This window comes from Typopeltis vanoorti, chromosome 6 (genome assembly GCF_054136105.1).
Source record: "Typopeltis vanoorti isolate ZY-2024b chromosome 6, IOZ_Tvanoo_1.0, whole genome shotgun sequence".
Taxonomy (NCBI): domain Eukaryota; kingdom Metazoa; phylum Arthropoda; class Arachnida; order Uropygi; family Thelyphonidae; genus Typopeltis; species Typopeltis vanoorti.
Genome location: NC_143554.1, coordinates 55,089,867 through 55,116,381, shown reverse-complemented (window position 1 = coordinate 55,116,381; position 26,515 = coordinate 55,089,867). Strand labels below are relative to the sequence as shown.

Below are 26,515 nucleotides of genomic sequence, written 5' to 3'. Positions count from 1 at the left end.
CTCATCACCAACTTCTTTGGTTGTAATTCCAAACAAAAACACAGTAGGTATAAGAAGAAAAAGTTTTGATTATGCAGCATTTCTGTAGCATAGGAACAGTCAGTCCATGCTATAAATCACAGGATATTGCAGAAACATCTCAAGGCAATACATAATAACTAAAAATTTGAGTATCTTTGAAGAATTATTTTTATCCCTCTTCAGCCAACTGATTGTTAATTAAAACGCCTTTTACTTTTACATGGAATACTATATGAAATATGAAGATATGATATAATAGTGAGCTAAGCATTTCTGATGAAGTGCTTAGCTCACTATTATATCATATCTTCATATTCCATGTTCCTCTGGAGCTAAAGGCTTGCCAACAAATAAATTGTTGGCAAGCCTTTAGCTCCAGCTCAGTTATGTTGTCAGGCCATGTTGAATGTGACATGCCCTATGGTTTGTCGTAAATCCGCTGTTTATAAGAAATTCAAAATTTTTAGATAATTCATTAAATTTCAGCATGGAAATATATTTGTTAATATCACTAGTTTCAAATTCAATTAGTTTTATCATTTGCATTGGTCTTGAATTTATTTGATAATTGCCTTGTCTTATTTGTTTTCTAATAAAATATTCAAATTCATATTTTTTTAGATATGAATGAACATAGCTCTCGTAGCCACAGTGTCTTCCTGATTAATGTAAAACAAGAAAATTTGGAAAATCAGAAAAAATTAAGTGGTAAACTGTACTTAGTTGATTTGGCTGGAAGTGAAAAGGTATATAATTACAGATTTGTTATTTTTTAAAAACCCATTGAGATTATTTATTTGCATATGATGTTTATTAAAAGGAAAATTTAAAAAAAATTTATTGAATTTCTGAAAATGTTGCATATCTCAGTATAGCAGGCACATGCTATAGTGAATCTGTAGGGATAAGACAAACAGTCTTTGTTTGTCAACTGCAGCTCAACAGTGAACTGTATGTTTGAAACCTCATTACAGTGTGTACCATAGATTTAATGTCAGTTCTGCATAATTAAAATTCATGTTTCAGGATTAGGGATCAATCTGTTGATGTAATTTTTTTTTTCAACTTAAAATATTTTGTTCCTGATCAAGTATGCCATTGAGTGTAGAAATTGACTGAATAAACAATTTTTTACTTGTTGTAATTAGCAGCTTAATAGACTATATCTGTATAATGCTGCCATTACTAAGTTTCTCCATCTGTCTGTCATAGGCTGCATCTGGCATAAAGTGTTCATCCTACTGTCTTAAGTCTTTAGTTTTAAAGACTGAAGACAAAGATTGTCTTAAATCCATCATTCTTGGGGGTTTTCTGTGGGTCTTTTCTTGTCAATTTTATTTGTAAGTACTAGTTTAATTAATTGGTCATCTGCTGTCCAAAATTAACTAAACCATTCAGTTCTCTTACTTATGATAGAATACTGAGTTTTGTTGAAACAGATTTTATAGTTTCCCCTCTTCTTCTTCATGTAGCTTCCTCAGTGAGAGGGTGCAGCTATGCAGAAACAAAAAGTAAAGCCACCAACAGAGAGAACTAGAAGGAGGCTTTACTTTTTGTTTCTGCATAGCTATGTGATCCTGTCTATGATCTTATATCTTCAAACCATGTCCTTCGTTTTTATCTCTTGATTCTTTTTCCCATAATTTTTCCTTCCAAAACTGTTAGTATTTCCTATCCTGCTGAACCTCTCAGTACATGTCCTGCCAATCTCATTTTTCTCTGGATCATTTCCTGTAATAAAGATCTCAGAGTTCTCATTCTTTGTAAGACATCTGTTTTTGTCACGTTCTGTCCATGAGATTTTCAGAGCTCTCCTATAGCACCACATTTCAAAGGTCATTATCTGTTGTCTTACTCTCTTCTTGAATACCCAGGTCTCATTTCTATATGTGTAAACTGGCCACACTAATGTTCTTATCATTCTTTTCTTTGTCTCGATACTCACAGAACTTCTGAGCAGATCTTTATTTTTCCAGAATGCATCTTTAGCTATGGCTGTTCTTATTTTTATTTCTTTATCTTGCTTTCCATCTGCAGTAAAGTAGGTGCCTAAATATTTGTATTCTGTTGTATGTTAAATTTTCGTATTGTTTATGAATATTTCTGGCTCGAATGTGTTTTCTTTTGAGAATTTCATAAATTTGGTCTTTTTTGCATTTATATCTAATCCAAATTCTTTACCTTCTTCAATTAGTAGCTGCAATAATTTGATTAATTTGTTTCTGTTTTCTGCTATTAGAATGGTATCATCAGCATATCTAACATTGTTTGTTGTATTTTATACTATTGATACTAATTCCTATTTTTTGTTTTTCAATCTTTTCATCACTAAAATTTTTACATCACATATATATATTAAATAATGGTGAAAGGATACAACCTTGTCTAACTCCTCTTTTTATTTCCACTTTATAAGTCTCACAGTTAAAGAAAGTTTAAACTTTTAATGCAAACAGTTTGAACCACGTGGTTGGAACAGGATCATGCTGTTAACAATGAGCAGTCCTGATGGAGTTAGTATGATGCATACCAAGAGATGCATTGTGTTTAAAACTTCCTTTGTATTTTTTAGTTATTGAAAAATTAATTATAAAAGATTCCTGCACTCATCTGAAACAGTTTGGTGACAAAAATATAAAAGTAAAAAAAAAAAGCAATCAGAATTAAAAAAAAAAAAAGTGCTTCATGGACCAAGAAAAACAAATGATTGGATATCAGGAGGTGATATCCAGTGTATTGCCCAGGTATGACCGTGATGCCAATTATTGTGAATGATATGTTAGTGGAAGTGTGTGAGGAGAAAAGAGTGCAGTTTGTTAATATGTGAAATAAGTTTGAAGGATGACTTGAATTGTATTTGGAATGGTTTTGATATGAGTCATCTGGAGAGACTGCTGGTGGATGGAAGAGCATTGAGTGCAGAGAATTATTATTATCTGAGACCTCCAGGGAATCAAGGACTCATCGAGGGAGGCTATAAATCACCCAAACCAGCTATCACACCTTCCCTTAAATTCATTCACACTAGATGCACTCACTACCCCCCATAATGGCAAATTATTCCGATCACTCACTGCTCTCTCAGAGAAAAACCTAGCTCTTACCCATTTCATGACTGCAAATAAATTTAACTTCCATGGATGCCCCCGTGTTCTCTCCCCACCTTCCATATAATAAAAAATTTCATCAGTTGATATCCTATAACACCCATTCAAAGGTTTATAGACCTCTATCATATCACCACTCTTTCTCCTGTTAACCAGAGTCTGTAATCTGCATACTCGCAATCTGTCCTCATAATCTAAATCCCATAATCCCAATCTTTGTAACTCTTCTTCTTTGCACCCTTTTCACAGCTTCTTTATCCCCTTGTAGCTCAGGAGACCAAATCTGCACACAATAATCTAGGTCTGATCTTATCAAAGCCTTATAAAGAGGCAAAATGACTTCTTTATCTCTACATGTCAAGGTTTGCTTTAGCATCACAATTATCCTCTGAGTTGTATTTGCAACTTTTGCTGTGTGACCTCTGAACTTTAAATTCCTATCCACCAATCCAAGATCCCTTGCCTTTTTGGTTTCTTCTACCATAATCCCACTAATATAACATGCCGCTAGAACTCTAATCACACCAAAGTGCATAGCTTTACACTTACTAACATTAAATTTACAGCCATTTTCATTTGCTCAAATTTCCAGTCTATTCAGTAGTAAATGAATAGTTAGTCAGATAATGTTGTAATTGCTGAATATCAATAGCATCCCTGATTGCTCTGCTTATCTTTGCATCATTGGCAAACAGTTGCATATCTGATGTTAGATGTGCAATCGTTGATGTCACTAATGTATAGATTAAACGATAATGGCCCAAGGACTGAACCCTGAGGTACACCGCTGGTCACCTTAAATTTGGCACATTCACACCTACTGTGAATCCTGACAATCCTGTGACATCATGACAATAATAGAGATTGGAAAAGTATGATGTATTTCGTGAAGAATGAATCTGATCAAGTAAGAAGTGATGTGAAACAGCATGAAAGTAAGGGAGGTGAGATTGAAGTGGGTAGCTTGAGTGTAGAAAATGAGAGAATGAGTGTGCAAGGCAAATAGGGAAGTGGAGTGACTTAAGGTGGACAGGAAAACACAGCATGAGAAAAGTTGATGCTCAAAGAGGGCGTGTGTGTGTGTGTGTGTGTGTGTGTGTGTGTGTGTGTGTGTGTGTGTGTGTGTGTGTGTGTGTGTGTGTGTGTGTGTGAACAAGATGAGAATGAGATTGCTTACAAGGTGAGGAAAAGTTGGCTTTGAAAATGGTTCTTCTGGGAAGAGTATGGAGAAAAAGAATGGCTCAAGGAAGGTATGGAGAAATCACGTCTAATAAGTGGTATCAGAGAAACTTGTTCTAGATCCAGGAATGAATTATGTTTATATATGAATGCTAGAAGTATAAGAAACAAGGGAAATGAAATGGTTGCATTAATTGAATTTGTTCACCTAAAAATTGTTGAAATAAGTGAGATATGGTTGGATGAGCATGACCTGACAGGAATAGAAATTGGAAAGATATGATGCATTTCGGGAAGTTAGAAAGGGTAAAAATGGAGGTGGAGGGCTATTGAATGATAGAAAAAGAATTATGTCCACACAAGGTTAGAGATGCAAGAGGGAAATAGTCGCAGTGGTTTTTAGGCAGTATAGTGCGAGACAGTAGTAAATAAAATAAAATGGGAAAAGGGTGATCATTATGGGTGATTTTAATTATGGCAATATAGACTGGAATGATGAGATAGCAACTGAAAGTAAAGAACATGAGTTTCTGTAGTTTTTGAGGGAAAACTACCTCAAGTAGTATGTAACAGAGAGCACATGAGGATTTAGCGTCTTGGATTTGATCATCTCATCAGAAGATGTTATTATAAATAAGGTGTCAAATCATCCTCCAGTTGGTGAGAATGACCCATGAAATGATTACCTAGGTGGTTGCCAGCAGTGCGAGGACATCTGTGAGGAAAGGGTATATGTGGAACTACAAGGCTGGTGATTATGAGAAACTCAGAAAACTGCATGGAATGAGGAGGTGGGTGGAAAGGAAATCTGTGCTATTTGGGTGATATTGAAGTACTGTCTAAGTGTATTCCAAGGGTCAGAAGGTTAAATAAGGTAGGTGTGGAATGGATGAATGAAGAAATTAAGCATACAGTACACAAGTCCAGTATGGGCAGCAGTTACTAATGAAGCCAAAAAAAAAAATCCTAGGGAGTTCTTTTGATATGTAGCCAGCAAAAAAAAAAAAAAAAAAAAAAAAAGACATTGATGGGAGAAAATGGTATCAGAACAATTTCTGCATAGGATATAGTTGAGATCTTTAATTAGCAGTTCATAAAGGTCTTTCATTTTTGTGAATGTGACATGATGGAGATTTTGAGAGCAGTGGATGATGAGGAGGAGAGACTGACTGTAAGTAAACAAGAGGTATATGGGGAATTGAGCACACTTGATGTTAATAAGGCTATGAGACTTGATGATATATCACCATTTATTTCAAAGGAATGTGCCAGGGAGTTGACATCTGCGCTTGCCATATTTGTTTATTATGAGTCTTACATTGAGTTAAGTTCCAAAAGAGTGGAAGCAAGGCAAATTTGTGCCACTTCATAAGGGAGGAGACAGAACTCAAGCATCAAATTATAGGCCTGTCTGTGTGTCAGTTATTGTGGTTATAGTGTTGGAGAGGCTGGTAAGAACCAGGATCCAGAATTGAGTTGACAACAATGGTATTATCTTTGATGGACAGCATAGATTTGCTAAAGGGAGATCATGTTTTAGTAATCTACTTACTTATTACAATAAGGTGACTGCTTAATTATTGGCCAAAGGAGATAGATACACAGTAGTATACTTAGATTATGCAAAAGCTTTGAATAGATTACTGCATGGTAAGTTGATAGGCAAACTAGAGTGGATGAGGTTGGATATTAGATTAGTGCATTGGATCAGAGACTGGCTATCTGATAGGTATCAGCAAATTGTGTATGGGAGAGCAATATCCAATAAGAGGAAAGTCACTAGTGGTGTACTTCAGGGGTCTGTTTTGGTGTTATTGCTGTTTAACCTGTATTTTATTGATATTTGGGAAGATTTAGATGGGGAATATTCAGTTGTTTACAGATGATGATGCAAAGTTTGTATGAATTATGAGAAGGAGAGCAGATGTTCTAGCCTTACAAGAAGAATACATTGAATGAATGGGCATGGTAGTGGTGATGCCAGTTCATTGTTGCAACCTGTAGGATTTAGTTTGATTTATTTAGCTTTACGGAACTCGAGCAACTCAGGCTGTGAGGCCAATGTATTATGTATGTTAATTGCATGTGTTCTAATGGCTGGTTTGCCTGTTCTGAGGGACGAAAACCCTGAGTTTCTTGGAGAAAAAATCCTCTACTTCTGTATGAGACCAGCTAACTCACCTTCAGTTGAAAAGTCCTGATATCGTGCATCTTAGATGATATTTGAACCAGGTCCTTCCAACCAAAGAGTATTGTCAAAACCGACTGAGCTATGGAGGCTCTAATGCAGGGTTTTAAAATTTGGGAAACAAAGATGGGATGTAGAATTTATGCTTAGTGGAGATATATTGTTGGAGGAAATAATAGATCTTGGGATGATGGTGGATAAGGATCTAAAATTTAGAGGGTTCTGCCAGTATTGTGAAGACAACACAACAAACTCTGGGAATGTTGTGGAGGACACTGTCTTGTAGAAGTGAGGAGATTCTGATTCTATTGTATAAGGCTTTGATTAGGTCACATATGGACTGCTGTGCACAAATTTAGTCACCTGGTTTTTATAAGGACAAAGAGATGTTGGCAAGAGCCCAGAGGCAATTGACTAAGCTAGTGTCTGATTTCTGGAAAGTTGAATATGAAGAAAGATTGAGAAGATACAATTTATAGAGTCTCTGGTGGATAGGTGGAAGATGGGGGGTGATATGATAGAGACGTACACATTGGTAAGGGGTTATAGGATCAGTGTTGAAGAGGTTCTTCATAAAATGTAGGAGAACAAGAAGTCATTCCTGGGAACTGTATTATGATGGTGTGAACAAGAGTGAGAAGCATGCTTTTTTGCATGCAGAGTGTGAATGATTGGAATGCCTTGCCTGAGAGTGCAGTGTCTGCAGAGAATTTGAATATATTTAAGGCATGGTGTGATGAATTATGTGTGTAACAAAGGGACCTCCTAGATGAGTGTTTGACTGCATGGGGGGTTTCGGATAATAATAATAATAAAGCTTTTTCATATACCCATGAGGCTATGCATACCACTTTTCAGAAAACACTGCCATAGTGCATTCGATGTGTGTTATTATATGCTTGTTTATAGTCTACAAATTCTTCTTCACGTTATTCCCGTTTCCTATGCAGGGTCCGCGTGTTACTTAGATGCGACTACTTGTTAGTACTACTCCCAACCGACCCGTCGCCTGGTCTGCCGCTGGGGGGGGATATATTTTTGACTGTAGAGGTGTATGTTCACGGGGCCGGTTTGCCTGTTTGCGGGATGAAAAATGCCAGATAAACTGGCGGAAAAAACCGTACTGACCGCGCCCAAGACCGGCTAACTTGGCTATGCCTGAGGAAGATCCTCAAATTCCTCACGTCTACAACGGGAATCGAACCTGGGACACTCCTTCCCCAGGCATATGGTTGCGAAGCGCAAAGCCACTAGGCTAATCGCGTGGTCTTGTTTATAGTCTACAAATACTACACATAATTCTTTTTCTCAAATTTGTAATGCTTTTCTAATAATTGTTAGAGCATGAAAATATGATTACTTGTCAACTTTCCCTTGTAGAAACCACCATGATAGTCTCTGATGTTTGAAAATATACTCTGTCTTTCAGATTATTGTTGACATTTTGTAGCACTAACTATAGAGACAATTTTTAGAGCAACTGTAGAGGTATCCCTAAGATGGATACCTCTACAGTAGAGGTATCCCTCCTTTTTTTAAAAAAAAATATAAGGCATGGTGTGATATTATTCCAATCAACTAGGATTTCTTCTTCTTGCCATATGTGCTTGTCTAGGGTGTTCTTCCAATTTTTAAGTTTTTCTTCATTTTATTTTTGCCAGCTGCCATATTATTTTTTAATGCTCTAATAACATGCTTAACTTCAATAGAATAGAATAAATAGAATCTAATTCAGGCATTTAGAGAGTATTTTGAGAGACTACTAATTATTGGTAGTCTTAAAATACTGTCTAAATTCCTTGACAATTTATTTTTCTTGGGCTATTTTAATTAAATCTCCTTGGTTAGGCACTATTTCAAATTTGTGATTTATATTCTCTTAAGTATTCCACTACATCAGAAATACATCTCTGAGTAGTTTGTATTATTTTCAGTTTCTGCAGTTAGCATTTTTTGGTGCCAGCATTTTCTCACAATGCATTATTTTACTAGTTAAATTACTGCAGATCCTGTAGTTCTCATTATTTACTGATGATGAGTCCTCTATCATCATCATCATCATCATCATCATCAAATTCCTGCCATGTACCCTCAAGGGTTGTACAGGATATGATAGTACTACATGAAAAAAATTACATCATTATTAATTTCCTATCTACAATTTTCCTCCAAATCAGTCTATTACTTGTCAACACTCCAATATTATCAGATCTTATATTTCTATCGTCTAAAGCACTTTGTACCGTATCAATCCATCCATATCTTGGTCTTCCTCTCGGTCGTTTTCCTGCCAACTTGGCAGAGAACACTTGTTTTGCTAATCTTTCCTCGCCCATTCTGTTTAAGTGACCATACCACCTGAGATTAGCTCTGCTAACGCATTCCTGGATGCTGACAATGTCAAGTTCTTTCCTAATATCCTCGTTTTTAATATGATACTGCCATTGATGCCATCTGTTCACGCCTATAATCTTTCTCAGGACTCTCATATCTGCAGTCTCTAGTCTTTGGTCAAGTGTTTTACTTCTGACCCAGCTCTCAGATCCATAAGTTAAAACTGGTTTGAACACTGTCTTGTATACAGCTAATTTAGTGTTCCGACTAATTTCTCTCTTATTCCATATGAATTTATTCAATTGACTTCCCACCATACCAGCTTTGCTGATTCTGTTGTCTATTTCTATATTTAATTTACCATCTTCAGTAAAAATCGTGCCTAAATAGCTGAAATGTTTTACTTGTTCCACAGGTTCTCCATTCACAACACAGTTGACATTTTCAATGATTCTGCCTATTTTCATTGTCTTTGTCTTTTTATTGCTGACCTTCATACCATATCTATTACAAGTGCTATTCAATTTAGTCAGAGAATCTTGCAGACTTGTAGCGGATTTATTTAGAAGTATAACATCATCCGCATAAAGCAAAGAGCTGACATTAACATCTCCAATTTTGATATCATGTTTAATACCACTTTCCTTCATAATGTGATCCATATAGATAATGAATAACAGAGGGGATAATGTACATTCTTGTCTCACACCAGATTTAACATTAAACCATCTTCCTGTACTTCCTTCAATTCGAACTGCTGACTTACAACTCAAATAAAGACTAAGTATTGCTTGATATAATGTCCCATTGACACCATATAACTGCAGCGTATTGAATAGCTTCTCTCTTGGCACCTTGTCGTATGCCTTTTCCAGATCGACAAAACTTAAATACAGATCTTTGTTATATTCCCATGCTTTCTCGACTATTTGTCGTAAAGTGAAGATCTGATCCTGACAGCCTCTATTTGGCCTGAATCCAGCTTGTTCTTCACCAAGCTTTTCTTCCACAATTCTTCTCAACCGTTTCTCAAGTATACTTGCATAGATCTTGCCAGGAACACTAAGTAGGGAAATACCTCTGTAATTCTCACATGCAGTTTTATTTCCCTTTTTATATATGGGTACTATGAGAGCTCTACTCCAATCATCGGGAATTCGTCCCTCTGTCCAGGCTTTCTGAACTATGCAGTGCAGCCACTGTAAGACTCTTATGCCACCATACTTCAGCATTTCTGGTCGAATATCATCTACTCCTGCTGCCTTTCCACATTTCAAGCCTTTGATGGCTTTTTCTACTTCAAGTATGGATATGTATTCCTGACTGCATGCCTGGTCAGTGTTTTTTACCACTGTGCTGTTATCACTGCTTGTTTCATTTAGCAGTTTTTCAAAGTAATTACTCCATACTTCAAGGATATCTTTTTCTCCCGTTTTCATGTCACCTTTATCATCTCTAATTCCTTTTATAGCACACTTTCCTCCATTCTTAAGCTTCTTCAACAACCTCCAGAATATTTTGCCACCTTCTTGATATTTATTTTCTATATTCTTGCCAAAGTCTTCCCATGACTTTTGTTTAGCTAGTTTTACAGAGTGTTTAGCATTCTTGCATTTGTCTCTATATTCTCTAAGAGCACAAGCTGACTTATTTGACAGGAACTTTTGGTATGCTTTCTTCTTTTCCTTCACTGCCTCTTTAACCTCCTGTGTCCACAAAATCAGAACTCCACCAAGGAGTTCTGATTTTTTTAACCTTACAAACAACCTCACCACATTCCTCTCTGGCAGAATCAATGTTTTCTTCAGAGTTTGCTACCGAATCTCCAAGGTTTGATTCCTGTTCTCAAACTCTTTCATTTTTCCTTCAATAATCTTTGTATTTTAGTCTACAGCTCACATCTGAGAGCTGCTCAACTTTTATTCACTTTAAAACTTTCTTACATGTTATTCTTTTCAATATGAAATTCAATTTTATCCTGCTCAAGACTAAATAGTGATCACTTCCAATTTCAAATCCTCTGTACACTCCGTTGTCCTGTACCAGGGAGGAAACATCACTATCAACAATAACATAGTCAATGAGACTTTTCTTATTCCTAGCCTCTTCTCTCCATGTGAATTTGTGCACATTTTTATGTTGGAACATGGTGTTAGTAATAACCAGTCCATGTCCTCAGCAGAAATCCAACAGATATTTGCCATTATTATTAGCTTTGCTCTTTTCTCCAAATTTTCCCAAAATATTTTTGTATGTCTCACAATCATTTCCTACTCTGCTATTTAGATCCCCAACAAGGACCAACTTTTCATTTTTCATTGTGTCAGTTGCTTTTTCTAAAGCCTCAAAAAATTCCTCCACTTCTACCTTAGTAGAACCTTCTGTGGGACCATAGGCACAAATAAGTCTCATTGTCCAGTTCCCCATTCTGATATTTGCCCACATTACTCTACTTGAGACTGACTGCCATTCAAGAAGATTAGCCTCGTATTTTGTGTTGAATACTATGGCTACTCCTTCTTTTCCTTGATTGTCATTGCCTGAATATAACATTTTGTATTTATTGCTCAGAAAGATCTCACCAGTTTTGGTCTTTTTTGTTTCAGTCACCCCTATTATGTCGATCTGGTACTTATCTAATTCCTCAGCTAGCTCCATTTCTTTGCCATTCAGGCTTCTTATGTTGATTGTACCGATCTTTAACTCTGGTGATGTTGAGTTGGGGTTTATTTTCAGATTTGTTCCAGTAGCTGACTTTTCGCTGTTCGCCTTGGTTCCCTGGCGAAAACAACGGGGGTCTTGTTTAACCGGGCGACGCCCCAGCCGGCATGAAATTTTGTCATGTTGTACCATCATTCTATATTTTGGTTTAACCAATAACAATACAATTTGGTCGGCTAAATCCCAAATTGCCAGCCCATCCTCGTCCGTTCAGTATCCAAGTAGATACCCAACAGGGTACACCACGAGAAGGTGAGGATTGGACATTAGGTCAGAATCCCTGGTCGGTTCTCCGCATTCCTTTAAAGGCTATGTGGAGGTCTCCTCTCAGTTATACAGCTTTGACCCTTAAGCACCCCCTTGACCCTTAAGCACCCCTGATGAGTCCTCTAGTGTTTTTTATCTTATTTCATTATATTTCTTTGTAGACTCTTTACACATCTAGTTTTTCTTGTTTGTGAATTGCAGAATTTCTTTGTAGACTCTTTACACATCTAGTTTTTCTTGTTTGTGAATTGCAGAATTTCTTCTGCACAAAGAGCAATGCTTTTTGATTTGAGTCCAGCATGAAGATTACTTCATCCCTTTCAAAGAGTGTAGAGATGAATAGCAAAATGATATGACTGTTCAATGTTCATTAGAGGAGCATGCAGACTGCATGCTGACAATACTTACTTTAAACAAATATAGAACTTTTAGTTAAGGCTAAATCACTCATTCTTTCACACACTCCCATATAAAACAAAAAACTACAGTGAATTAATTTAATATCATTAACTAAATTTTCAAAAAATAGCTTATCTTTCAGCAGCATTCATAACACATGATACACACAATGTGCTTTCTCATACCAAATCCTATTCTACTATGTAAAAAAAAAAAAAAAGTTGAAGTGAGCTGTAACTTTAAATACTGATAACCTTGTTAACATGGTAACATTTTTAATGCCTATCTTTGATTATAGGTGAGTAAGACAGGGGCAGAAGGAATGGTGCTTGATGAAGCAAAGAATATCAACAAATCACTGTCAGCACTTGGCAATGTAATTTCAGCTTTAGCTGATGGAAATGTAAGTAAAAAAGAAAATCATTTAAAATTTTATTTATTTATTTACTTTTTGGCATTGAGATTTTTTGAGATGCTCTTTTTAATTTTTTGAGATGCTCTTCTGAGATTGGTGTGATAGTGATGACATTACAATGCAATTTGTACAGAACCCAATTTTTTAATAATCAAAATCCCTCTCCACATACAATATTTAATCAAACTTTACAATTTATTTTGTAAAGTTTGATTAAATGACCTTTATTTTATGGACCAAGCAAATACCTAATTTCTTGACATCATCAACCTTTGTAATCATTATCATCTGGAGCATGCAAAACTACACAGACCACAGTGACAGTAGAAGCACTGTGGATAAATTTAGTTTAATCCTTTACCCAAGTGTAAGCAAAAAAAATTTTTATATAAATAATTCATCATAGTCTAACTAAGTGGAAAATAAACCTCCAACATCTTTCTCTAAATCCAGAGTAAATTAATAATAAGGTTATACACCTTTTGTCAACTCATATAAGTAAATATGACCTCTCCATTGCTTCTGTCTTAGTATCACCACTTCTGGGTCTGATTCTCACTGATGAGACCTCAATAAAGGTCAAAACTGGTTTGGGTAGTGGCCCTTCCCTTAACGCATAGCATTATACATATCTGCAAGGAGATGTGCTTTGCATTATGGGAGATACTGAGGCAAGGAGTGATGAGAGCTTGGTCCATAAAATAAAGGTCAAACCGGTCTAGGTAGTGACCCTTACCTTAATGCATAGCATTATACATGTCCGCAAGGAGATGTGCTTTGCATTATGGGAGATACTGAGGCAAGGAGTGATGAGAGCTTGGTCCATCTTTACTACGAGTTGCCTCAGTCCTGAAGATACTTCAGGTGCAAAAAAATTTTTTGCTTACATTTGGGTAAAGGATTAAACTAAATTTATCATAGTCTAACCAAGTGGAAAATAAACTTCCAAGCACTATAGATGGCATAAAAAAACAGAACACCCACCTCACATTAATAGAGCAGACAAGAAATCTATAAGGAATTTCACTTTAGAGTGATGGATATTAAGTTTTGCTGGGTGAGGGCATGTACTGGGGTTGCAAAAATGAGAGAGTGTATCAGCTGGCTAAAGAAGTGGCAATAAATGATTAGAAATAAATTACAGAAGAAATAAGCCTAAACTTGTGAGAAGAAGAATGGAAAATATTTAAAAACAGATCAACAACAACAAAAGAATTCTTGCCAAGTGTCAGAAGCAGATTCTGGTTGAAAATAGATGGCATCTCACCAGGGTTTATATACACACTACCTACACAGATTCCATATTCTGGAATCGCAATTATTCATTTGTTGTCAACACCTTCAGCACACGGTTGATTACTTATTTTATGACTGGCAGCTACTGGACTCCATCTGGATGCCTCTAATACAACACATCATCACTTCAAGAGATGAGCAATCAGTGTCAAAACAGAAACTTGTCCAAAACTTATTACTTAGAATTATTTAAGTTTGCTATGGAACAAGATTATAATTTCTTGTTCAAATGTAATTTACATTGTTACCAAGTGAAAAAAAACTTTCTATAGCTATAACTAATCCAGAGTATTTCATTAATATGGTGATTCACCTTTTTACTACTTGTATATGGAAAATAAGACAGTTCAACCTTGGCTTTTTCTTCAGTCTGGCTCCCATTGATGATACCTTAATAAAGCTCAAAACAGAGCTGAGTAGTGTCTCTTCTCATAATACTATTGTATTATAGATCTGAAGGTTTTTTCTGTAAATCACCCATGAGAGGTTTTAATGTAAACCTATAGTACATTTGTTTAACAGGTGGGTTAAGGATTTTTTTTTATTTTTTGGTACTTTTTATTTTATTTTATTTATTTTTAACCTGGGTGTGAACCCATCCTCTAGAGAGCAAACATGAACTTCTTTAAGCCACTTCAGGCATCCAATAAGCAGGGCAGTGGTCTCTCATTGGGCAATGAAATTCATCTCCCATCTAAAGACAAACATCCATGCCCACAGTGGGATTTGAACACCTGCAGACTGTTATTTGGAGAGCAGATAAATTAGCCACTTGGCCAACCAGGCCAGCATTGATGTATGTGAAGTCAAGTCTCCATACACAAGTATCATAGTAGTGAAGATAATTCATGGATAAAGATTTGCTTACACTTGGATAAATGATTAAACAAGAATACAATTTCTTGTCAAATATTATTTAACAACATAGGTTTTTAATTATTTATTTTTATCACGGATTAATTCACAACATAAGATACTAATAAGAAAATAAATAATACATTTATTTACTTAATTGATTATATTTCACTGGTTTTTTGCCCAGTATTTCCAGTCAATTGCAAACAGTTTCATAGTACATAAACAGCAGCATTCAGCTAATAGTGGGAACTATTTAATATTGACAGGCAACATACTTGACATGTCAAGATAAGTCATTTTGCTTCTTTAAAAGGCTTTGATATGACCTCACTTGGACTATTACATGCAGGTCTGCTCTCCTGGTTTCTGTGGTAATTCTGATAAAGTGGAGAGAGAGTGCAAAGGAGAGTGTCAAAAATGATATTGTGATTGTGGAATACAGATTATGAGGACAGATTGAGAAATTGTAGGCTGCAGACCCTAGGAAGCAGGAGAAAGAGGAGTGATATGATTGTGACTTACAAACTTCTGAAAGGGTTGTACAGAATTTTAGTAGATGGAATTTTTCATTTTATCAAGGGTGGGGAAAGGATGCGAGGGCATCCATGGAAGTTGAGAATGAATGCTATCAGAGAGGGGGTTAGGGCTAGATTTTTCTCTCATGAAGTAGTGTGTGTGTGATTGGAATGAATTTCCATTGGATGTTGTGTGTGCAAGTAGTGTGAATAAATTTAAGAACAAATATGACATCTGGTGTGAATAGTATTGCCTCCATTGACAAGTTCCAGACTCCCTGGAGGTCTCTCTTAATAGTAAAGAACTAAAGTCATAATTGGTGTCATCTGTAGTTGGATACAGAGAGAGAGAGAGAGGTTAACTAATAGTAACTAATTTTTGATAAATTGATACAACCATACTTGTGGTTTGAGGAATGTCTTAAAGCTGCTGCTGATTCAAGTCTGACTTATGACAACTTCTATTTAGCACTTTTGCTTTGCATGTAATCATGTGTGAAGGGGGAGGTGGTTGGTCTACTAGTTCTGACTTGCCATAACAATGGTATCAAATGTATTTCTTATGTTCTTCAAGATGGATGTCAGTAGATCTTCCTATCTGTCCACAGGCACTCCATGTCCTCTCAGATGTGAAAAAGGAGAGGTTTTGTTTAGAATTGCCAATGTGATATATAGTTTAAATGTGATGCTGGTAATTGTTATGTACTCTGGATATCTTTTCAGATGGGCTCTGAATTTTTTTTTTTTTCATTTTTATTTATTTTTTATTTATATTGATCCCATTAGCACATCAGCATCATGTGTGTGTGGAGTGCAGATGAGGACTGAGTAGAAGTTTTATTGATTATTATTATTTTTAAAGAGCTCCAAGTTGTAATTGTTCAGAAAACTTGTTGAGGAAAGCTGTTCCAGAGGACAGGGGAGGGACAAAATAAAAGAGAAAGAGGAAAAACAAGTTTGGTGTGTTTGCAGTTCACAGTAATGGGATGCTGGGCAACTTTTGCTCTTTTATTAAGAGGTACAACGGAAAGTCATCATCATCATGTGTATCAAGGATTTAGCCTGGCATGTCCTGTTCCGGCCTTAGAAGTCATCGTTGAATCGTTTAAGAGGATGTCCTGGTTTTCTCTTTCCTAATGGTTTGTACTTTAAGGCTTGTTTTGGTAATCTTTCTGTTTTCATTCTTTGAACGTGTTCCATCCATTTATGTTTATATTTTTTAAATTTTTTCTATTACTGGTTCTTGGTTTAATTCTTTCATAATTTCTTCATTTCTTTTGTGATCAAATAGGGTATACTTTGCAGTTTTTCTCATAAATTTCATTTCTGCTGTTATTAATCTTTGTTTGTCTTTTTGTTTTATTGTCCAGACCTCGCTTCCATACATTAAGACTGGTAGGGCTAATATATTGTATACTTTTAGTCTGGTTTGTTTTTGAACTAGGTTTGGTTTAAATATAGAGTTAATTACACCTGTTATTTTTAAATATTTTGCAATTTTTATGTTTATATCTTTTTCATTTTCATATGTGATCATACATCCTAGGGTAGTTAAATGAATTCACCTGTTCTAAGATCTTGTTATCTATTACTATTTTAGTTCTTGCTGGATCTTGTCCTTTAAAGGCCATAGTGTTTGATTTTTCTGTTGATATTATCATATCATAATCTTTGGCTATCTCATTTAGATCTAAAATAGCTTTCTGTAAGTTATCTTCAGAATTGGTAATTATTATTTCGTCATCGGCAAAGAGGAGAGTGTTTAAGTTCACTGTAGGAGAAAGTTTAATTCCTTGATGTAAATTTTTATTCCATTTTAATATTATTTCATTTAAGTAAATATTAAAAAGAGTTGCTGAGAGGGGACATCCCTGTCGAACCCCTTGGTTTATCTCTCTTGTATATGATAGCGCGTGATTTAATCTTATTTGTATTTGTTATTTTCATATATACTTGTGATAGCTTTTATGATATTATTTGGTATTTGTCTCTCTTTTAATATGTTAAATAATGTTTCTTTTAACTTTGTCAAATGCTTTTTCAAAGTCAATAAATGCAATATGTGTTTCTAAATTGTATTCTCTTCTTTTCTCTATTATTAATTTTAGGCAAAAGGCCGGGTCTATATATATGATCGTCCTTTTCTAAATCCATTCTGTACTTCTAAAATAAAGTTTTCAGTATATTTCATTAGTTTGCTATTTAAGATTCTGCTATATATATTTTGTAACAGGAATTTTGGGTTTAGTATACTGATACCTCTATAGTTTTTATTGTCATCTCTATTACCTTTTTTAAAGATAAGAATCACAATTGCTTTTTTTCATTCTATTGGGGGGGGGGGTATACCAGTTGAATAAATTTTATTTAAAAATAATAAGAGTCTTTCTTTGAATCTTGTTCCTGCGTATTTATATAGTTCTGAACCTAGCTTATCTTCTCCAGGTGATTTTCTGTTTCTTGTTTCTTTCAGGCTGATTTCTAATTCTTTAGTTATTTCCTTTTCATTTTCATTAATTGTTTATCAGTTGTCTTTTTTAAAATGTCTACAATGGAAAGTGAAGGAATGATAGTTAACAATTCACTGGAGCAGTGATCATAGAAATAGCTGTAGAATAGATGGTGCTGAAACACTTTATCTGTAAGAGAAGGATCATCTATGAGTAATTGTTTTCCTCTGCACAGCATCAACGATTTTAAGGGAAGTTTTAGGTGCACCATCCCAAACATGTGAGCAGTATTCTAATCATGTACAAATTTGGGATTTTTATATAGTTAGGAGTTAGTTAGGTGTACTCTAGCTCTTTGAATGAAAGAAAATTCCTAATTTCTTGGATGCTGAGGAGGCTATTGATGTGATGTGTTTATGTCAGGAAGTAAATTTAATCGAAGCAGAGAGATCTGGTCTTGTGTGGTGATTTGGGTGTTAATGAGGGTAAGGGTAGGTGAGCTAAGGCCCTTTTGCAAGAGAAATGGAGACTGTTTTGATGACTTCAAACATGACAAAGTTGTCCTTGCCCCATTGAAGAATAGTAGTATGAAGATCAGTATTTAAGTCACTGGTTATAGATGATCTTGTAGCCTGGGATGTCAGAGTACTGCATGGTTTGTTGAATTAGTAGAGTACTATCGTCAGCAGAGCTGTGGATAGGATTAGTGGTGATTGCGACTAAGTCATTTATGAACAAGAGAAAGACAGTAGCTCATGGGACAGAGCCTTGAGGCACTCCAGCATTGATGGTGAAACTCAAAGAGAGGGAGGAAGAGAGAGAGAAAAGAGTGATGCAAGGAGGTCAGCTTTATCTTTGGGTGAAGTAACATTGGTACCATCTACCATGACTCACACAGAATGACCAGAGAAGAAGCTGGCTACCCATTTACAGAGGGTAGCAAGGAGACTAAAAGATGGTGATTTGTTAAAGCAGGCTGTGATGCCACACAGTTGTAGGTTTGGAAATGTTAAGGGCAATAGCACAAATTTCTCCAAACCTTTCCATGGCACGTATCCAGTGGTGGATGAGGAGGTCGGCTGTGGATTTTGAATGGCAGAATCCATACCAGCAATTGCTGATTAATTAATGATCCTCTAAGTAGTGGAGGAGTTGACTATTTGATAGCAATTGGTTGGTAGTTTCACTTCTATCACCCTTTTTAGGAATAGGATGGATATGAGGTTGCTTCTATGCATTGGGATAAGTAGCAGATATGTATAATAGATTGTAGAGATGATGAAGGACAGGTGTTAATTTTGGAGCACCAAGTTTGAGAATAATTGCAAAGATGCCATCAGGATCAGAAGACTTTAGGTATCCATGTTTTATAGTACTTTCCTGATTTCTTTTTTTTTGTCGAAAAACTAAAGGAGGCATGTGGTGCTTAGATTCTGGTATGGTAGGAGATGATTTTCCCTGGTCATCAATGTAGGAGTTTGAGTAAAAGAGAGATAGCAGGAGGTCAGCTTTATCTTTGGGTGAAGTAATAGTGGTGCCTCCAGGAAGAGAGAGAGAGAGGTGGAAGTGCAGGAGAGTAGAAGTTGCATCCAGCAGCCTTAGCAAGAGCCAGAAGGCACTGCTTCCATTTAGACAGGAGGCAAGTTTTTTGCTGTTGTCCTTTATGAAATCAGATTTGGATCTACTGATGACCGATTTGCATATGTTGTGGTAGACTATGAAGCTGGAGTTCTTGAAGTAAGCCACTCGTGGTAAGCTAAATTTTTTCTTCGACTGAACCATTGCTTGGAAAGTGGATGAGGATTATGCCTTAAATTGGGAATGAAGGTTGTCATGCTAGTGAAAATCATTTTTGTAACTTGTTCACAACCAGTGATAGGATCAGTTGAGCAGAAACAACAGTCAGACTAAGGAAAGGAGGACCGTGGAATATGCAAATTGTTACCACTGTTAACTAATTATTGTTCTTTGTCTACTGTGACAAACTGTTTGTGCTCTGAAGATGCTGGGTAGAAAACCAGCAAGATATCTATAACCAACTAAGTAAATAAATATATTATTTATCATCAAGTAACTTTATGGCTTATATATCCAGTATGTGTCACTCAATGTTACGTGGACTTCGTCAGGAAGACAGACAGTTAACTACACTCAAAAATTACTTTATAATGTAGAGTGCACATGTCCCATTAAAGGTACAGTAAAATCTCGATTTAATGGACTATTAGGGGCTAAGAGTTGTCTGTAAAATCGAAAATCTGTTAAATTGCACATCTTAGGAATAGTTTTGAAAATAAAACACTTTCAGTGGTATTAATATATTTTAATGAGAACATTTTTATGTAAATACTGTACCATTTTACTGAGGATTGGGCTTGAAAAAAGCATCAAGATTCAGCTGCTTTCCACTTTTATACTTAATAATTAATGATCGAAATTGCCAAAAATGTTCGTAATGAGCAATCACCTCTGGATCTGAAGATGCGCCTATGAATGAGATGATGTCGTCCATGTGTTCTCTAACCACCAATAGTTTCAGACCAGCTGGAACCGCTTTTTCTTCTTCTTCCTCCTCGTTGTCAGCCTCCTGATCACTCCGTAGAACATCTTCAGCAATCTCTTCCTGACTGAGATAGCACGGGCTGCCCTCGTCAATGTCTAGACATTGTTCAATGTCATTTTCACTAACATTATCACCAGCTCGCATCAAAGTTTCACGGAAATCAGAGGTCTCTGAATTGTATTCTGGTTCACTCCCGTTCAGTAGCTTGGTCCAGCCATTAGCCAATGTTGTAGTCTTTATCTACTTCCAAGCGGCAGCAGAATTAAAGATGGCAGACTTGATGTTGTATGCATACAAATTTTGAAGTGTCCTATCTTCTGTTGTATCTTCCTTGGGATCGTTTTCATTTCTCCAAGACAAAAATAACCTCTTCAAGAAACTTCTTCTTATACAACTTCTTGCAAGCAACAATGACTCCTTGGTCTGTAGGCTGTATTATAGAAGTGGTGTTTGGAGGAAGGAAGGAAGGAAGATACATTTTATTCTTCCATTCCTACTAACCAACTTCTCAGCATTAGGATGGGCTGATGCATTATCAAGAAGTAAAACAGCTTTTACATCTTCAGGAGAGATATTCAGGACCTCTTCTTGGTAGTTTTGCGCTTCAGGTATGAAGTGATTGAAAAACCAGTCGGGAAAAAATGTCACTTGTAAACCAGGCATTCCTTGAGCTGGAATAGATGACAGGCAGCTGGTTCATAACATTCTTCAAAATGCGAGGCTGTTGTGCTCTTCCAACTACCATCGGCTTTAGGCAATGCATGCCATCGGCATTAGCACAAAGTAGGGCTGAAATGCACTCCTTGTTTAATTTGCCGCCATGTGTACTAATCTCGTGTTTGTTTGCGAGGGTATTTTCAAGAACAGCATGATAGAACAGGCCGGTCTCATCTGCATTGTAAACTTGAGACAAAATAAGATCCTCAGATTCAATGACTTCATTGATGTATTTTCTGAAGGACTCAACTTGCTCAATATCGGCGCTCAGTGCTTCACCACATGTTTGCCTGCTCATAATGTCATGGCATTTACGAAAGCACCAAAGCTACCCATCACTCACCTGGAGCTGTATGCCCATGTGATGTACCAGTTTTTCAGCAGCTGACCTTAGTTCAACACCATGAACAACAATGCCATTAGACTGCTGTTGAATGAACAGCTTGTAAACTTCTTCTTCTAAATTATTATGCTTGGCCAACTTCACGTTTCTTATCCGCCACAGTGAAACCACTTTTGGTGCTCTCAACACTATATTTTAACAAAAACTGAGTAAGTTTGTCTTTATTTTTGCATATGTCTAAAATGTTTTCTTTTTCACTCCATAAAGTTCACAAATATGAGCAACAGATGCACCACTTTCCAACTTATTAACTGAAGTTTCTGTCCTGTCATCAAGTTTACTCGTTTTCTTTTAACATCAAACATATTAATTGATATTAATAATGATTAATAACAGTTTAACTTAAAATTACTCTACCAACAGCCTAAACACTACATGTTTTGCTCTAGCAGCGTTACTGATGCTATGCTATCGAACCAAAGCACATGCATGCACGTGCAAACTGTTACGCACGAAATATCATGAATATACATGAGTGTATCCGAAGACGCAATTTATAAACACTGCCGATCACTTCCATATAACCGTCGTAATATTTATTTTTTTATTAATTACAGTAAACCGTTGCTGAATGCGGATTTGCCGAACGCAATTTTGCACATACGCGTTATCTTAATTGTTTCCATTTAATTGGTCCAACGCTAGAATTTCATTCATACGCGGTACGCTGCAGAGCGTCGGCCGGCAACCCTGCTTGACGCTGCCCGCTAGCTGAGTGACCCAGGCCTAGTTGCAATCATTTCACTCACGTTAGCAGAGCTGTAATCACATTTTTATCAGTGTTTATCCTCTTCTCCTTTTGCATTTTTATTTCTTTTGATTTCAAAAATTCAGTATGACTTCTAAGAGGAAGAAAGAAGATGATAAAGCAGCAGAAAGACGCAAAGTTGTAACATTATCTCAGAAAATGAAAATTTTAGATAAGTTGAAAAATGGTACACATGTTTCATCGTTTGCAAGAGAACTAGCTATAAACGAATCAAGCATAAGAACAATATGGGAGAATGAAGAAAAGATTCTCTCTGGTGTCAAAGCTTCAGGCGATACTTCGGCAAAGGTTGCTCAAGTTTCAAGAAGAATTCCGCAATTGGAAAAGATGGAAAATATATTAATAGCTTGGATTGACAATCAAGTAAACAAAAAAAGGCTCAGTTGTGGATAGTGTTGCTATTCGAAGCAAAGCTTTAGATTTGTTTTCTTTCGTTTTAAATAAAGATGGCCAATCATCAGAGTAAATTGACTTTCAAGCAAGCAAAGTTTGGTTTGATAAGCATCATTTTAATTTGCACAATGTAAAGCTTCAGGGAGAAGCTGGCTCTGCAGATAAAGAAGCAGCAGAGAAATTGAAACCCCAATTTTTGAAATTCATTGAAGAGAGGGGTTACGTTCCACAACAAGTTTTCAATGCGGATGAGACAGGCCTATTTTATAAGCGAATGGGACAACGAACCTACATCACAAAGACACAAAAGGTTGCCCCAGGTTTTAAAGCTTTTAGGGATAGACTCACTTTGCTTTTTGTGGAAATGCATCAGGCAACTTCAAGTGCAAGCCTTTGCTCATTTATCGATCTAAAACACCTCATGCATTGCAGGGAAAAAATTTCGAGCAGTTGCCTGTTGTGTAGAAGTGGAATAGAAAAGCCTGGGTAACAAAAGAAAGCCCTCTTTAATAACTAGTTTGAAAATTCATTTGTTAAAATTTCAAAGAATTAAATGAGAATGATGATCGAGAAATGACGAATGAAGAACTGGATGATCTTGTAACACCAGCTGACAGTGAAAGCAGCGATAGTGAAGAAGAAGATAAAGCACCTTTAACTTACAAGAAGTTAAACGAATTGTTAAAAAAGCCTCAGGAACTGTCTGATTTTGCAACGGAGATTGACCCAAATGAAGAAAGAAGAGGACACTTTATGAAAGGCATTGAAAAACTCTGCGCTCCTTACTGCGAAACTTTTAAAGAGTTGCATCAGTCATTGTCCCAAGCAAAAATCACTAGCTTTTTAAAAAAATAATTGTATCATGTACCTACTTATTAAGCAGTAATAAAAATCCTTTCAATTAACATTTGTTTCATTTTTCCCTTTTAATTACAACAATATTTAGGTTCGTTTAAATTATACATACTTTCTGTATTTGAACTATACCTAGCACATTTTTTTCCATAGAAAGTTAACTTTGCAGAACGAGATTTTGCCGTGCACGCAATGTATTAATGACATAACCCCCCCGTGTTCGGCAAGGGGTTTACTGTATTTCATTATCTGCATTTATTTGTCAAATTATGTCCATTAAATCCGAAGTCGGTTGAATCAGGGTCTGTTAAATCGAGATTTTACTGTATTATATTATTTGTCAGAAGCTTTTCTACTTGGTTGAAGATCAAGTCTTATAACAGAATTTATATGGGTCATCCATGTGTTGAGCTGTTCAGGCTACCATCACTACTGGTGAGATTACAGTTTTGTGTGTGTGTGTGTGTGTGTGTGTAATTCCCTTGTCCCATACGTTATGAAAGGTTGTATACCTATATAACATTATTATTGTACAGGCACATCCATTGAGTTCGAAGACTCATCCAAACTATCCACGCAATATATCATACTGCTCTTTGAACCTGTTAACGGATAAAGCACTCCCAACTGACTCTGGTAACCCATTCTGCTCATTCACAACTTTCCAAACAGAAAACCTAGTCCAGTGGTGGCGAACCTATGGCACACCCTAGAATTTGCTGGCACGTCAATGATTTACATATGATATCATTTTATATGCTTATAAATTTTTCCACCTTTTTTTTTTTAATTGTTACAATACGTACAAGTTAAATTTTGTTTTACAGGAGAGAGCAGCTATGAAGACATGAATTTGATTGGTGCAGTATTAACAAAAGATAACATGACCCAAAGACAAATGGAACCGACAATTTTTGAGTTGAAATGCTAATGCTCTTCAACTGAATTCCATAACATCTGCAACTGTCATAACAACATTCACTATATACAGGGTGTTCGGGATAAATTTGACAGTTTCGTAAGGAAAAAGAAAATCTTCTTTGTATCTATTAAATTTAATGAATTGACAAAAAAACATTACAGGCAGAGTTAATTACAATACTATCAACAAGATTTACTCAAAATAACCACCATTAGCATCGATCACAGCTTCAATTCTGCTTCGGAACCTCGAACAAGCTGATGCTACAGTCTCCCTGGGAAGGGCCGCAAAAACTGTTTTAATTTTATCCATTAACTGGGCTTTTGTATTACTGGAAGTGCGATTGGTGTCTTTTTCAACTGCGCCCCATACAAAATAATCCATGGGGTTAAGGTCTGGGGAGTTTGGAGGCCAAACATTTGGACTGGTGAAGTCGTAGAAATTTTCAGACAACCATTTTTGACTTTTCCCAGAGGTGTGGCAAGGGGCCGAATCCTGCTGCCATACATACGGCCTACCATTGGCTACCCTTGTTATCCAGGGCTTGACTACAGTTAGCAACTCCACGAACAAAGCCCGAATTCCAATGCCAGGGTTCTTCAACACCTGTTCCTGCAGATTTGCGAGGAATTCTGCTGTACGAACGCAATCAGATCGTCTGCTAGGGATCTTTCTTCTTGATACATCCTCGTAGTCACCATTGCAAGTCTCTAGTTCATGCCTGATTGTTTTTACTGTATTCAGGGAGCATTGGGCAGCAGTCGTAATATCCTTATTTTGATGGCGGGCACGAATCATCATGATACAAGTTATTCTCTTCCATGATTCAGGTGGGTTCCAGCTATCCATCCTTTCTGACATCTTGTATATGAATGAAGAAGGGTCCAAACTTTTAAATGAAGAGAAGTGTGTGTTAATACATGTAACTTACGGAAAAATATAATTAATTATAAATATGTCAAATTTATCCCGAACACCCTGTATTTCTTAGTTTTAAGACATTCATGTGACGGGGTGTCGTTTATCGTTCCGACAGAACTTCTCATTACCAGCAGGTTCAACTCACACAAAGTTTCAACCCTTGGTTGATTTTTATTACTGCTTGTTTGCATTTTGAGCTGGAAGGGGAACTCACACAAGCATTATATGGCACGTTTCAATTTGTGGTCGAATTTTATTTGAAGTTAGCCTTCATGATCTGTCATAATGACATCGAGAATTTCAAATGCAATCAAACAAACACTGATTTCATGTAATTGAAAAATTGGACAATAGTTTTAGTTAGATACTGTGTTTCCGGTGCAACAGATGGTTTTGCTTGCCTATACAGTGTAGTTTCTGTGAGAGGGGTATATGTGATTCATTTGTTGAGAAATATATTACACAGACTGCAAAAGCCTCTGTACCTTATTCAGGGATATAATAAAACTATTTTTTTTCTTGCATCTACAGTATATAATGGCTGTTGGGGAGGGCGTGTTTTTTTTTTGTGGGAGGAATATATGCAAAACCTTTTGTCTTTTTTCGTAAAGTGAAATCAGTGGTGCCAGTTATACGTGAGGGCAAGTTATGTTCGACGGTAAGCGTTCGCCGACAAGTCGACATCCTTCTGCTGCTTCCCCTGCTGCACTGACTTCTTTGGTGAGTTACAATGCATAAATATTTTTCTCACTATCATTTTTTTTTTTTTTCCCCCCAAACAAACATCATTAAAATCAATTTATTAATACAATAGTCAATTTTATACTGAATAATATTATAAATTTTTGGTAATCAGAATGGGATATGTCAAAGAAACTTACCAGAAGTTAATTTAATGATGTTCGCCTAAGGATACTACAATATTGTAGCATTAGTCCTGTGAGTGATAACTAATTTAAATGCGTACTTTTGGGGTGCTTAAGGGTCAAAGCTGTATAACTGAGGGGAGACCTCCACATAGCCTTTAAAGGAATGTGGAGAACTGACCAGGGCTTCTGACTTAATGTCTAATCCTCACCTTCTCGTGGTGCACCCTGTTAGGTATCTACCTGGATACTGAACAAATGAGGATGCGCTGGCAATTTGGGATTTAGCCGAGCAAATTGTATTCTTATTGGCTTAAACCAGAATATTAAATGATGGTACAACATGATAGAATTTC

General features: G+C 36.3%; 1 protein-coding gene across 2 annotated transcripts in view; it reads left to right on the top strand.

The window, feature by feature from the left end:
• The window catches only part of LOC150105462 (kinesin heavy chain-like), a 415,076-nt gene that overhangs the window by 95,195 nt on the left and 293,366 nt on the right, over window positions 1-26,515 (top strand). For both annotated transcript variants that reach the window (XM_090394832.1, XM_090394831.1), the window contains exons 8-9: window positions 643-767; window positions 12,515-12,619. In XM_090394832.1, the coding sequence (XP_090250958.1) occupies window positions 643-767; window positions 12,515-12,619 (230 nt within the window). The remainder of the gene's footprint in view (window positions 1-642; window positions 768-12,514; window positions 12,620-26,515) is intronic.